Source organism: Lineus longissimus, chromosome 4, assembly GCF_910592395.1.
Source record: "Lineus longissimus chromosome 4, tnLinLong1.2, whole genome shotgun sequence".
Lineage (NCBI taxonomy): Eukaryota > Metazoa > Nemertea > Pilidiophora > Heteronemertea > Lineidae > Lineus > Lineus longissimus.
The window spans coordinates 2,764,452-2,778,574 of record NC_088311.1 but is presented as its reverse complement, the minus strand read 5'-3'; the positions used below and the strand labels follow the sequence as shown (position 1 = coordinate 2,778,574).

General features: G+C 40.5%; 1 protein-coding gene across 5 annotated transcripts; it reads right to left on the bottom strand.

Moving 5' to 3' along the window:
* Positions 1-1,114: 1,114 nt before the first annotated feature.
* Positions 1,115-13,944, bottom strand: LOC135486381 (coiled-coil and C2 domain-containing protein 1-like). 5 transcript variants are annotated; one of them, XM_064769138.1, is made up of 28 exons: positions 13,814-13,944; positions 13,242-13,371; positions 12,971-13,068; positions 12,312-12,617; positions 11,874-12,006; positions 11,453-11,548; positions 11,069-11,175; positions 10,692-10,872; positions 10,264-10,412; positions 10,012-10,084; positions 9,592-9,765; positions 9,275-9,411; positions 8,860-8,916; positions 8,450-8,593; positions 8,185-8,243; positions 7,930-8,046; positions 7,588-7,661; positions 7,180-7,235; positions 6,885-6,936; positions 6,482-6,581; positions 6,135-6,225; positions 5,693-5,833; positions 5,373-5,399; positions 4,952-4,980; positions 2,873-2,915; positions 2,453-2,582; positions 2,129-2,253; positions 1,115-1,802 (listed from the first exon to the last, which is right to left on the bottom strand). In XM_064769138.1, the coding sequence occupies exons 1-28, from the start codon at positions 13,868-13,870 to the stop codon at positions 1,770-1,772; spliced, it is 2,919 nt and encodes a 972-aa protein (XP_064625208.1). In that variant the 5' UTR covers positions 13,871-13,944; the 3' UTR covers positions 1,115-1,769. The 5 variants fall into 5 exon arrangements, with proteins under 5 accessions (XP_064625208.1, XP_064625210.1, XP_064625209.1 ...); XM_064769140.1 differs by lacking the exon at positions 2,129-2,253; XM_064769139.1 differs by lacking the exon at positions 5,373-5,399.
* Positions 13,945-14,123: the final 179 nt, after the last annotated feature.

Sequence of the window (14,123 nt, the reverse complement as noted above, 5' to 3'; positions counted from 1 at the left end):
TCTGAAAGCGTATGTCCTCTACTGTCCTCTGTCATCTTCCGGGACCTCAAGCCGTCCCTGAGCATCATCTCTCACCTTTGAATGCGAATGTCCTCTACTGTCTTCCGTCACCTCTCAACACCTCAAGCCATCCCTATACATCATCTCTCACCCCTGAATGCGAATGTCCTCTACTGTCCTCTGTCACCTCCCGAGACCTCAAGCCATCCCTGAACATCATCTCTCACCCCTGAATGAGAATGTACTCTAATGTCTTCGGTCACCCCCCCCCCCCAACACCTCAAGCCATCCCTGAGGTCATCTCCCGCCTCTGAATGCAAATGACCTCTACAGTGTCCTGTCACCTCCCAACATCTCAAGCCATCTCTGAATGACATCTCACGCCCCAGAATGCAAATGTCCTCCACTGTCTTTGGTAACCTCGAAACACCTTAATCCATCCCTGAGCGTCACCTCCTGTCTCTGAGTGCGAATGTCCTCTACTGTCTTCGGCCACCTCTCCAACACCTCAACACTTCGTAGATCTACGTGGCCCAAATCCCCCCCTCTTTGAGCTGGTTATCGGAGTCTCATGGACTTCATGAAAGAACTACGCCATCGCCATCTTCAGGGCAAAGGAAGAACTGAAAAGACCTAACCACTGTTCCGATGCCGGGAATTTTTAGGGGGTCGGGGTGTTGAAAAAGGGGGTCATTTTTCAACCAAAAAATAAAATATAGTAAAGGAGTGTAGCTAACATAACTTTATTGATTCAAGAAGACCTTGTCTTGGAGACATTACTGCAAAAGACCTTATGCAGCCACCTCTTATACTTTTTTTTTCTGGGGGTCTGAAAAGGGGGTGCCGAGGGGTGGAACATGGTCCTCCCCAGCAGAAGTACAACTTATGGCCACGGTATATAAATCCGTAGGAGCTGAACTGGATGATTCTTTGTGAGGAAGCTGAAGTGACTTGTCCTTTCAGAGTCACTTTAGAGAATCAAGACAAGGCTCCAGCTGGGGCTCATATGGACAGGGGTGGAGTGGGGGATGTTTTTCAGGCATACAATGCAAAGGACAAAGATAGTGACGAAGTAGTAAATTTAAAGAAACTATAACACTGATATTAATTCATATACACCGTATAATTTATATCCATTAACAGTTTACTAACAATAGGCAGCCATCTCATAGAGTAGATGTCAATGAAACTTTCAAGCTTTCTTCTTATACTACATGTACAACATGAGAAGATAAATCTTTGTACAAATCAGTCAACAGATATGTGGTCAGACTACCAAACAACTACCAGTATGAAAAGGAACCCCTATGATGAGAAGAATGCTCTAGCAGCAGGTAATAGCTTTGTATCATAACAGAGGAGATTGTAGTTCTGCATAATAATAACTTTCTAGCAACAGAAAATCACAACAGTTAAAACATGATTACCTCAAAGCTGAAACTGAATTGGAACTGATACAAAGGAAATGTGTGCTTTATACAGATACAAATTAATCCAGATCATTGTGCTAGTCCAATAATATTACACCTCAGAAAAGCCCTCATAATTTCATATTACAGGGCATGTCAGAAAGACTGTCACAACCTAGTATAGCGTATATTGGAGGTGATTTTTTCTTAAAGGCATCCATATTGTCTTAAAGTCACTTAGAAAGACAACAATATATTTTTTCAGTCTATTCTTAACTTAGGTGATCACATTTTGAATCCATGATATAAGAAATGTCACAATGTCACGTCTTGATCACAGATGTTTTTTTGTTCAGTGTCCTAGGCTGGAATCTTACTACGTATTGCTGCAACCTGAAAGACAAACAAGAAAACAAACCTTACATTTTCACATATACATGTATGTACACTGTAAAAGTATAAGAGTGCAATGAGAACCTGCAGTATCCATAGTATTCACTGAAAGATGGTAAGGGATCTTAGAGTTAGACATCAGGCTCATGATCCTAAACATCACTGGGAAAAGTCACAACATGGATATATTGCTGAGAAACTTGAATAGCTGGTGATCGACTCCTGGTCCCCTTCCCGGACAGTAGGCCAAAATGCCTATGGTGCCAAATAGTAGTGACATGCCACAAAATACCCATTACAAATGAATAGATGATTGTAATGCCTACCTCCTTTTCTACAAGTTTCTTCTTGGACATGGCTATCTGTGCCTTATCCTTGTCACCTTTTGCCAACAATGCTCTTGCCTCTTGTACATACTGCTCAGATGACTTTTCAATACAAGCAGCGTATGCTGGATGATAGAAATGGAAATTTTGTCCACATATACAGGAAAAGGCATCAAACTCATAGAGGCTTCAGGTGGACCTGAGGTGAATTAGGGGCCTTACATGTAACTCCGTTGTTAGTTCTGTGCACCTCCCTGCACACGGGTAGAGAAATAACTTTCACGTTTTTATCTCGAACAGGCTTGATTTGAATGAGCTACTTACATTTGTATGCCCCTATCCCCCCTTGTTTCAAGTCTTGTTGAAGCTTTAAAGCCTGATCTTGCAACTGCTGACTCTTGTGTTGAAGTGCTGTTATCTGTGTTGGAGTCAACTGCTTCTGATATGTTATAATCTGTCAAAGAAATGAATAAAAGGATGCTCATGAGGTAGACAATTGGCACGATTTAAGCATTGTATCTTGTAGGATTTGTAGTCCATGATGAGGTAATGACACTGGCATCAGGTTTTAGAGCTAGGGCCACCACGACTCTTAGGTTCTTGTATTAGTTCACTGGCAAAGTGAATCCTCAAATCCATCTAATTACATAGGCTAAAAGTTTTTGGCAACAATTTTACGTTCCTCTTAAGACTAAAAGGTCTTATTTTAGGTTTAACAAAAAGAAGGTTCTCCATCAGACTCACCTTCTTATCGAGCAACTGCTTCTCAAACTTTAAAACGTCAATGCTGCAATTAGAGAAAAAGAATCTACTGCATGTAAAGCATCGCTTTTACCCAAAGTCAGATACCTTCACAAGTCCTTCAAGCTTTTGACATCTAGTCTGGCATACAAAAGCGTAGTAATTCAGCCCTTTCTATCTCCAAGATGGCAATAGTCATCCCCAGACAGCTGGCATGACTAGCCAAGACAGCCAGTATGGAATGCCAAGTCCACTGGTAGATCAGACAGCTAAAAGCACTCTTCAATTCAGTCCCACTCCTGTGCGTCTCCAAACCAAAAACATGAAGATGGATATTGAAAACAATATAATGGACATGGTTTTGTTCAGTAAACAACTACTATCTTACAGGTATTCTTAATCAATTCAAGAACAAATATAAGTTCATGTATGCTGTGATTATCTTTCTAGTACTAAAGGCAGCTGACGCTGTTCATACATGATGTGAATATCTAACTGTCAACAAGCAGCTTGTAAGACTGGTACACAATATCAAACATAAATGAGTATCTAAATATATAAAATATGGCAAGTATATAAAAATATGCCCCTCACGCTTTTAAAAGTTCATATTTGTTATGAGTGCTGCTGTCCTGAATTTAGATATGGTGCTAATATCCAGGCGTTTAATGGTAAGTCCACGTATATCACTCAAAAACTGAAACCGACTAGAGAACTCAAAGATTTTTAATACTGACATTCCAGGTCACAGTCACATACAGAAGTATTCTCATTTTTCTTTATCCAGACAGAAAACACTAAATTTTAAGTAATTAATTTAATGGTGATGTCCATTGTCAGATAACACAATATCTGTGGAAAATAGTCCAAGATCACAGTGAATCCAGTGGGATAGTTCCAGGTCAAGTGGCATTAAGATTAGTCCAGGGTCCCACTTGACTCCACATGTCCTAGGCCCATATTTAGGAAGGTAGGGCCTATAGTCAAAAGGTCTGCACGGAACCATTTCCAAGTGAGGATCTCTTTAGGACACAGAGCAAACTTTAGATGTTGAGGCTCTCCTGCCAAAATATAAAACAAGGAGACCAAATTAGTTTGGTTGTGCCGGAAAGAAGTTCCAGATAGGCAACTACGTTTGGTGCTTGGAAATGGTGTGCGGCGGTGAGGGTGGGTGTTCGGTCTAGAAAATGAAAGGGGCAAACAAACACCGCACAGAAACAACATCGATTTAGCTAAGTTTACACGTACAAAATTTTCTCGTTAACAGGGTTACTCAGTCATGACAAACAACTCTCAAGATGACCTTGTTTGACAAATGCTGAAATCAGGGTTGGCTCTGTAAATTCTTTCCTCCTAGCCACTCTTTAGCCAAGTGGCTGTCACTCATATTGAGTCAGCTCTAGCCATTGCCGATCGTTTGTCCATCGTGGGGCCGACCCAGCCCACAGTAACATGTGCGACAATGGCAGCCCGCCAGTACTGAGACTAGCGAATCAACGAACGATTCGAGGAACCCGTGACCGGAGACTCCATGGCAACGAAGCGAGCGGGAAACTAGCCGATAATGTATGCGTAAGGCGACCAGCAGCGCCACGAAAATCACTGTTAGCGGCAACATGTGGAACTACAATGCAGACGATAGCAACCACGCGTGATAGCGCGGCCGCCCGTAAATATGATAAAGTTTGACTGACTAACGATCGTTCCTTGGTGCATTTGGTGTGGAAGTGGATCTTTTTGATAGACTTTGATCAATTGTCGCACAACACTATTACTCTCTCGCCAAATCATGGCAATTCAAATTGAATTAGCAAAATCTTTAGCCAGACATTGTTTTACATTCGCCACTCATGTGCAGCATGCGCAAGTGGCGAAATAAAAACAGACGCGCCAACGCTGGAAATAGTGGGCCAAATGACAGGTTATGGATTTACAGTAGGCCTAAGACTTTGTCTTTCGAAACCATGTGTCCTCGGCTTATAGTACCATGTTCAAGAAGTGCTTTGCTATTTCTGCAATTGATTTTAGATGCATGCTGATATGGCAACCGACAGAAGACGTAAAGTCAAGACCCTAACTTACCTAGTAGCACCACTATTAGCAGCAGGGGACTGGAAGGAGAACAAAGAAGAATGTAATCAACTTAGCCCAAAAAAACTCTTTCGAAACTTTACACAGGCCAGACCAATAAGCAACTTGCCAATGTAAAAATACATGTAGGAATGATGAACGGACTGGGTACAAATTGCTGAAGAATGCAAAAATGATTTCGATTGATCAATCACGTTCAATGTTTGCATTTTGAAAATAGCGGCACAAAACCTTTTGTTTTGGTGGATTGATCACTGGTACAGGAAAAGCAGCCCAAATCACTGTCATTTGTAACCATACATTGGTGTAATACTTGAACTAATCCACCTTCGAATCTCTGATAGTTTTTTCTTGTTTATCAAGATGTTTCATAAACATGTCATCCGAATAAAGCAAAAGCAACAACACTCACTCGTGATCTTGCTCTGGTCTGTGAAGGCTAACAAGCAAAAGAAAAAACAGCAACAGCTAAATATGACATAGAAGCAAAGGCAACATGCAACGCAACAAAATACATGGTCTCTAATAAAGTGGTCTTCATCACAGTTGTTTGCCAAGCTGTATTTGCAAATGACAATGATCGCTGAGACATCTAAAAAAATTCTTCTGATATACTTCGTAGTTCTGGGTCATAAAACTTCAAAAGATGATACAGACAGATTCCATTGCATTACAACACTAAAACATGGAAGCAAAAGTGCAACATAGTTTGATTAGTAGAAGTAAACTTACCCCTGCAGTCAGAGCTCGATTGAATAGGTCAATAACCAACCACTTCTCCTTTACTTCTTCCTCCTCCTTTGACACGAGAGGCTGTCGTATTCTAACCCTGACCTCTAACCGACCTCCACAAGGCCGTCTGCCATCCATCAGCTGAAATTAGAAAATAAGAGAACTTTCATCCCACTTTACATCTATTCTCAACCACTGCAAATCAGTGTCCCATTTTCTGCCGAAACACCTTATCTTCACGGTGATAACTATATCATTTGCCTGGGAAAGCCAACAATGCAAAGGAAAAGTTGTGAATAAAAGGCCTTGAACACTGTGCCTCATGAAATATAATAAGCAGCTTATTTGGGTATTTCAATCACATACATACATTCTCAGCAGAGGATTTGAGATATTGTTGACTATGTTGGAATAAGGAAATGGAAAAATTATTCTTGCTTACATCTACACACTCATGGATTTCACAGTGGTCTTCTAATGGTTGTAACTTTACACTTGCACTTCCCAAAACTTTGTCGCTCTTCAGAATTCCCCTGAAGAAAAAATACACAATTGTTTACAATGAATATCTGGTAGACCTAACAATATATTAACGTTTTGAAGTCTATAGTGATCCTGTTTCATGTTGCTTCAGGTATAACATGATGAGCACTGCATTTTTGGGACTGCAAAACTTCATTAGAAAGATTTAGGTGTACACGTGAGGTGAGCCTCGAACTTCAGTTCTCCTCCTTCAAGTCCAAGCTGTGGTCTTGAGAGAACACTGTCCTATTACCTGAGGAGACCTACCTTCGATAATAAACTTCAAACTTGAACACTTTCATCTTGATCAGTCGTTGAAATGACCTCGATTTTCTGTTGATTGGTATCTTGAATGACTTTTCATATTCTGAAGAGATTCAAAGAATCTGAGTGAAGCTCAACGCGAAATTACTCAAGAAACTGGTAACAAGAACCCCTAATTTCGAACAATGACTGCACTGAAACAGGTTGGATTGCCCTCATGAAGCAAGGTACAGGACTGCACTCACTCCTTCCTTTGTATTATGATTAACAATGCGAAAACCCTGGTCTTTTTTGTTGATTGCACATAGCAAGACTGAATAAAGTGAACAGCATTCAATAAACCTGACTCTGCATTAGTAAGGCAATGAAAGTATAGAGGGCCTGAAAGAAGACAATAATTTCTCACCTGGACAAGCAGTGCTCTTGACCATTTGAGTTTGACCCTTGGGGCAATCATCCTGAAAGAACAACTTGGATTAGAAATAACATCCACACCAAGTCAGTAGCTGGGCTGAATATTGTTATTCCTCCCGGACAAATCCTACCAAACGAACTGAAAGCTGGCCATGTTAAGTTGGAAGAACACTTAGAGAGGCTCTGGGGGCTAGTAGACTTGAGAACAACATATTAAATATTTACTCATGGCTTTGAAATAAACACTTAATGACTGATTCTAACATGCTTTATCACCCTATTCTTACCGTCGGAAATGGAAATTCATACTTCACATATGTGTCAAGCTGTTCAGGTGTATACCCTGCAATGAATGAAATGCTTTTTGATGATGTCCGTCAGAGAAATGATCAAAAAACAAACTTTGACCGAGAGTGTTTCACCTATCAAAAACCAGGAACAGTACTGAATTCTGATGATGAGTAGTATCATTATCCCAACTCAAACTCCTTTTCAAATGACACAAGCCTCCCCCAAGGATATTTGAAACCATCATAGAGATATTATCAATTACAATGATAATAACTTTCACACTTATATAGCGCTTTTCATGGTGTCTTCCATCTTGCTCAAAGCTTATCCCAGCGAGATTCAAACCAAGGACTTCTTTGGCTTTCAGACTCTGGTAATTTATCTCTTCTCACCACTTAACTTACCTGAAGGAGGGTTATAATGAATTCCACGCACCACAATAAGTTCCAGATCACTGTCACCGAGGTCTGTACAACACCTGGGAGAAAGGAGAACTCAATACAAGAGCAAGTTCAGGCATCAAACGTAAAGCCAAGCTTACTTAGTTACATATAGTAGATAAAGTGCTTTGTATTTTACTTAAGTCATGTCTTGTAATAACCACAAGACCTGCAACCTGCTAGTTGGCCGACTGGCTCTAGTGGTGGACAAAACAATGTTTGGTAACGTCACCGGACATCTATTTTTAAGCTTGAACTTGACAGAAATATTAGTTCTGAGGATGCGGAGGACTGTAGCTAACTCACTTAAATAACTTAAATTCTTTGGTTTCGTAATGAAATCTTGGCACAGGATCACCATGCTTATAAGCATTCTTCAGGGCATCTAAATCTTTGCGGCAGTTTTGTCCAAGTTTGTCAAATCTGTAAATAAAGATAGAGATTATTGACTGTTTCTCTGACATCAGGGACATATACCTTGACTTGAACAATATACAGATTACTACGGTGGTTTGTAAGATGGGAGAGTGCATACTGATACTGTAAACTGCCCACACCTACCTATCTGCTGAACTAATGTCTCCAGTGTGAGTGAAGTGATTAGAATTGCTGCTGTACGTCTGAAATGTAAACGAATTGGTGATATGAACTAAGGGAGACATTTCATTGCCACAGGGAGATTTGTGATTTCACGATTTAGTAAAATTGCAATCGAAGCGCAACCAAAAATTTGAATTCAGGCAAATCTTTTCCGTTTGTAATAGTCTGTATCACAGCATCGATCAGGAGCATATCATGTCATGAAATGCATCAATAAACTCCTCACCCTGATTTGATTGATAAGATCCTGCTCTAACTTTTTAAACATCTCTTCCCGGTCACCAGTCTGCCCAGAATTTGAACAATCATCCGATTCTACAAATTCGTAACTTGACAAACTTTCTTCCTCCATTCCTGGCGGTCTTGGTATCTGGTAACACAATAATGTACACAACATAAGGCATTATTTCCACTGGCAAGACCATGGTCTCTTGCTACCAGCTCCTAAGCAATGGTCTTGTCTAAATACTGGTGACAAATAATAGCCAGGGGAGGGCAATGTCAAAGATTTGCTTGATGCGAGAGCACAGTGCGTTAAAATGATGCTCTTTGTTTACTTACAGTAGAGAACTTGGCCTGGAGATATCAATAACTCTCTCAACGCTGCTAAACGAGTCTGCTATATCATGTACTTACTTTTGACATGTCAACTCGGACCCCATTATGTAAAGACTCTATCATTGGGTCAAAACCCTGAAAAAAGGAACAGACAACAATAGAACATAATAATAATCAAAGTTCAATGGAGAATTCATACATTATTTTTCTGAGATCAAAGAACTAGAAATCAGCTAAAGATTTAGAAGTTCACATTTTTATCTATCACCCAAAATAACTGAATAATGATGGACGGTTTGCCTTAAATTTTAAGGCGGGTAAGTCAGTAAGTCTTAATTTCTCCGATCTCGACAGGTCAGTGACAGTTGACAACTTTGAAGAGAAAAGTATTGTCTCGATGAAGAAGTGACGAACTTGAGGGCTCATTTAATCTTGTGTTTCAGTAGTGTTGGTCAGTTAGGGAAAGCAAACCTAATTTTAAGAATGGCCTTACCTTAGCTTGTTTGAGATATGCCATAGCCTGTTCTTTATCTCCAGCTTGCTTGGCCTTCAGAGCAGCCAGCTTGAATTGCTTCTGTCTGTCCAGTATGAAAGCTAACTGCTGTTGCTGTCGACCCACTGGAATTTCACCTGCCAAGACAAGAATCATACATGTTGCAATATCGATTTGTTATAATTCGCTATTGTCTTTTTTCAAATGCCCTTTTCTCAGTAAGTCACTTGACGATGTGCAACTCATTTGGCTGTACCAGCACACACATCCTCTATATCAAGTGCTAGCTGTCAAAAACTGCCAAATTCTCCACTCACCTGATTTCCGTTTTACAGCTGGTTTTGGTGGAGAAGCAGTGGCTGGCGATGTCTGTCCCCCGCTCCCTGCCGCTGTCCTCATCTGTGGTGCTCCTGGTGACCTCTGTTGGGGGCTGGCTGCTGGGGGTGACATGCTTTGGGCTGGGCTGGAGCCTGTTGGTATGGGGGCGAATCCTAGAAAGTAGTCAGACCAAAACACTCAAAGAGGTGTTAATGCAAAGGTGGAGATTACTATTTATCCAAATAGAAAGTAAAGACCTTACTCAAGTCTACAGATTCTTAATGCTGTAGGCCAGTAATAGGGGTAAGAAGATATAAATGGCCAGTTCACTTGTACCCCGAAACACCTGATGAATCGGTTTGCCAATTAATGCATTTGAAGACAAAGGCTGTTCAAGAAATGTTATATTTTTTGTATACCTGGAGGAGTTGGTAATTCACTGTAATCTACTGGGCGGCCTGCCTTATGAGCTTTAATTGCATCCTCATATTGCTGAAATACAAATAAGGAGATATTCATATTTAAAATCCAGTGAAAATATTTCAGCCATAATCTACAGGAATGAGCCAGCCTGGTTTGTGTGGTATTGGTAGAATGTAGCTCTAACCCTCCAAATTTTAAGAGCCAACCCTTTTCTTCGTGAGCCATATGCTTCAAACATGTGCACATACCTTAGCTATTCTTCCCATTCTTCTCGCTTTGCCTGAATTTCCTTCTTCTTTAGCTTTCTCAACAGTTGACTTGTATTTTTGTAAACGCTGTTGCAGGGCCTCCATCACTGATTGAGGGGCATCAGGGGCACCAAAGAGATCTTTATCAACTGTCAAAAAAAGTATGGTGTTATTTCATTGAAATAGTTTTGTGTTTGTGTGATTGATAATACATTGGGCAACTGGTTTCTTGATGAACCTTATTGTAAAAAAATATCATAGCTGTTTTAGCGGAACTGCAAACTCAATTGAAACATGATTTCTGCAGTTTAGAGCATGATGAAAGACACCAGATGAAAAACCGATTTTCAAGTTTTCAAGATCATGTGATACCACAATAAACTGTGGACACGTGATAAGTTATCTAGTATTAGGCTAGAGCTGTTTACCTGAAGAATCCATTGGCACATCCAATTCTGGCTCAGCAGCTGCAGCCGCTTCTCCATGGCCCTGGTTCCTACTCTTTTCCACTTGAATACTGGGTGCAGATGCAGATGGCGGGGATGGGGGCATCTTAGACAGGTCAATAGGATTACCAGCAGTTGCAGCATCTATCACAGAATCGAATTGCTGAAACAAAAATAGTTTCAATATGATTACTCAATGATTTTTGGTTTTCAAATGAATGAAGATGGATGTGATGAGAGAATATTGACAGACTTGAATAATTACTCAGTCAGATATATAAAGTAAGACTGCAAAATCTTCATATCAAAAAGCTTTCGAGTGATATGAATGGATTAGTATATCATACAAAATCATGTACCTTAGCAGTTTTAAAATATGACCTGGCATGTTCAATGTCTCCAGATTTTTTTGCCTGGAGAGCTGCAAGCTTGTATTGCTCACGTCGCTCTGTCATCACAGCTATACCTGAAATTGAATTGACAGAGAATCAAGCCAGCCACACATGCACTTCTATGGACCTGCTAAGTTAAAGATGTATATCATACTAATTTTAACAAGCATCTTAGGAAAGAGTTGAGACTAACATGGGAGCCGATAATGCCAAAGAGACACATCCTGTCATCTTACGAGTCAAGGACAGACTTTGGTACTCAACCGAGAACTTAACACCTTACAGCCCTACATGTACTTTCTACTTTCTCCATTCCACTCTACAATCACTCATTCTTCTGTTAGGACTTACTTTTCTGTACATCAGGTGATAGTGGTGCTGCTGCTCCCTGGGATGGTGAAACAGGAGGGTCTGGCTGAGTGTATACTCTAACAGGCTCGGAAGGTACTGTGGATAAAACATCACACTACAAAGTTCCAAATTTTGTCAGAGACGGTCATGTATTTTTACCACAAACAAGACTAGATGACAGCTACTTTTTAAAAAGAGAGTTACTTTAGTAGTAAGAGATGAATTAAGTGTGGGACACAATAGAGACGCCACTGACTGAATTGCAAACTTGGTGTAAGAGATTTATTGTGGAGTCAGACTGGATGTTAAGAGTTGGTCATACATGTAGCTTTGAATCAAGTCAGTTTCCTCTGGGTTATTCTGTATTTGAATGTGAGACTCGGGGTGAGCCAGAGTGCTACATATAGCACTCCCAACCTACCTGTTTCCATGGGAGTGGCTGCTGGGCTGTCTTCTTTTTGTTTCCCAACTTGGCCTGCATGAACAACTGGAGGTATCTCTTCCTCAGGAACAGGTTTCCCAGCCTTGGCTTGCCTTATGAGGTCTTTCAATGTCTAGAAGCAAATTTTACACTGATGAAAATAAGACAAGAGGCAGCGACACATTTTAAGCATTGTGAGTTGTTGCCTATCGTAAGCATAAGCAAAACACATCAATCCAAGATAGACCCCCTTGCATCACCTCCTCTCTATTTTCTGCAATGACTCCATTTCGGAACAGCTTACCATTAAAGGTTCTGAGAGCAAACTGCCTCTTCATCCAGTTAGATTGGGCAGCATAGTAAAGTGCAGTTAGGTTTGAGGGCCCATGTTGCCCACAGAACTAAAATACTTTCTTGTATGGGTAGCACATCACTTGCCTTTGCACCTCGGTTCATTCGTCTTGCCTTTGAAGAATTTCCCTCTGTCTGAGCATGGCTGTATGCTCCATTATACATCTCAAGCCTCTCCTCCAGTTCTGCCAGAATTCCTTGCTTCCCAGTTGATGACCTTGGTGATGGGGCCCTTTCCGCTGGGGCTGGTGCTGCCATCTGGTGTGCTTGAGATGGAAGAGAGGTCATCCTTGGAGCAGGGGCAGGAGGTGCCACTTTGCTTGGTGAGGGTTGTGATGACGGTTTTGGGGCTGGCTTTGAGTCCTCATCACTGGAGAGTTGCTGCAACTCTGCCTAGAAAAAGAAGTTTAGCTCCCAGTTACAATGAATCCTGTTATGTAAATAACAACAAACATTACCAAACATTGCAGCTTTCTTCATAGGCCTACCTACTTAGACAATAACAAATTCAGATGCTATCATATACAACAATTGTACTTATTTCCAGTTGTGAAAAATTTTTGAGCAAAACTTTGAAACTTGAATCAATGAATGCATAAACTAAAGACTCATTTATGTTATTGTTGATCTGACGTTTCGTGTCCATGACTCATTGGAGCTGTGGATAGATTAAGTCAGGTGAGGACACAGGCGTGTACAAGTAGAGATTCATTACAGTCACGAGCAAACCTTTGCTTGGAACCTACCAGAAGTTCGTCATCATCTTCAACATCATCATCATCGTCTCCATCCATATTCATGGCTTCGTGGGCCATTTTGTCAATTGCAGCCAAATCAACTCCATCTAGAATGGAAGTGATGTGATTATAACTTTTATCTGACATTTTCATAGGCATTTCATAATTTCATTATGTTAAGCAGTGGTCAGGTCAGCTTTAGACAGGGCACTCAGTAAAGCAGTTTACAAGTCCTAATTGTGAAGATACTATGATATATTGTTGATGTAGAATGTTTTACCATTGTTCCCCGACTTCTTGGTTGATCTTTTCTGCTTTTGTGGAGCTGACATTCCTTGAAGTGCCAGCAGTTCAGCCTCGAGATCTTCATCATCGTCGTCATCATTGCCCATGCCAGGGATCATACCCATCTGAAATAGAACATCATTTACTCCGAGGTCAGGCAATATTATACCATCACTTCGGTCAATGTTGCCATTTTAGTTTCATGTCATGATGCTACTTCCCAAGGAAGAGGCGATAATATGTACGATATTTACAATCGAGTTCAGTAACTCAAATGAAATAGTAGGCTACAGTCCAAGAGCCAAAACAAACCTCAACTTACAACGAACTAAGCACCAATTAATTTCGATTGAGGGGTTAAATATACTTTCACTCCAGCACTGCACCAGCTATCAAAGCTAACCTAAATACTAAAATAAAGGGAAAATGAATTAAGGACTAATTTCTCCAGGGGACTAAATTTACTTTCACACCACCACTGGCACTGAGGTTAATACGTCAAGATCAGAGCCAACTTTCCATGGCCTGTTTTAGATGAAAGAGAAGAATATAAGGTATGTCAACTACCTGGACTAAAAGGTCATCACCCTTTCCAGCTTTAGAGCCTTTATTTTTTTTATTCATCTCTTAGATTAGATTGTAAACAGACAAAATGTGTAGAATTTTATAACCAGGAAGCAGAATATCAACAAATTGATCTCGCGAGATTTTAAACAGATACTGCATGCGCTACGTGCCACATTGTCATGTTACAACAGTGTCAGCGCCATTTTGTTCAAAATAGGGCCATTAGCCAGAAAATAGGAATATTATCAAAGTAAAGATATCGTAAGTTATAGGTTAATTTCCATTTAAATCAAAAAGATGACTCTATTCA

What these genes read in the sequence shown, in the direction of transcription:
- LOC135486381 (XM_064769138.1), bottom strand. Translation starts at nt 13,870, where the DNA reads ATGAATAAAAAAAATAAAGGCTCTAAAGCTGGAAAGGGTGATGACCTT. An exon ending in ATCACCTGATGTACAGAAAA is followed by an intron (nt 11,176 to 11,452) that starts GTAAGTCCTAAC and finishes ATTCAATTTCAG; the next exon opens with GTATAGCTGTGATGACAGAG. An exon ending in TGTGCCAATGGATTCTTCAG is followed by an intron (nt 10,413 to 10,691) that starts GTAAACAGCTCT and finishes TTTTTTTGACAG; the next exon opens with TTGATAAAGATCTCTTTGGT.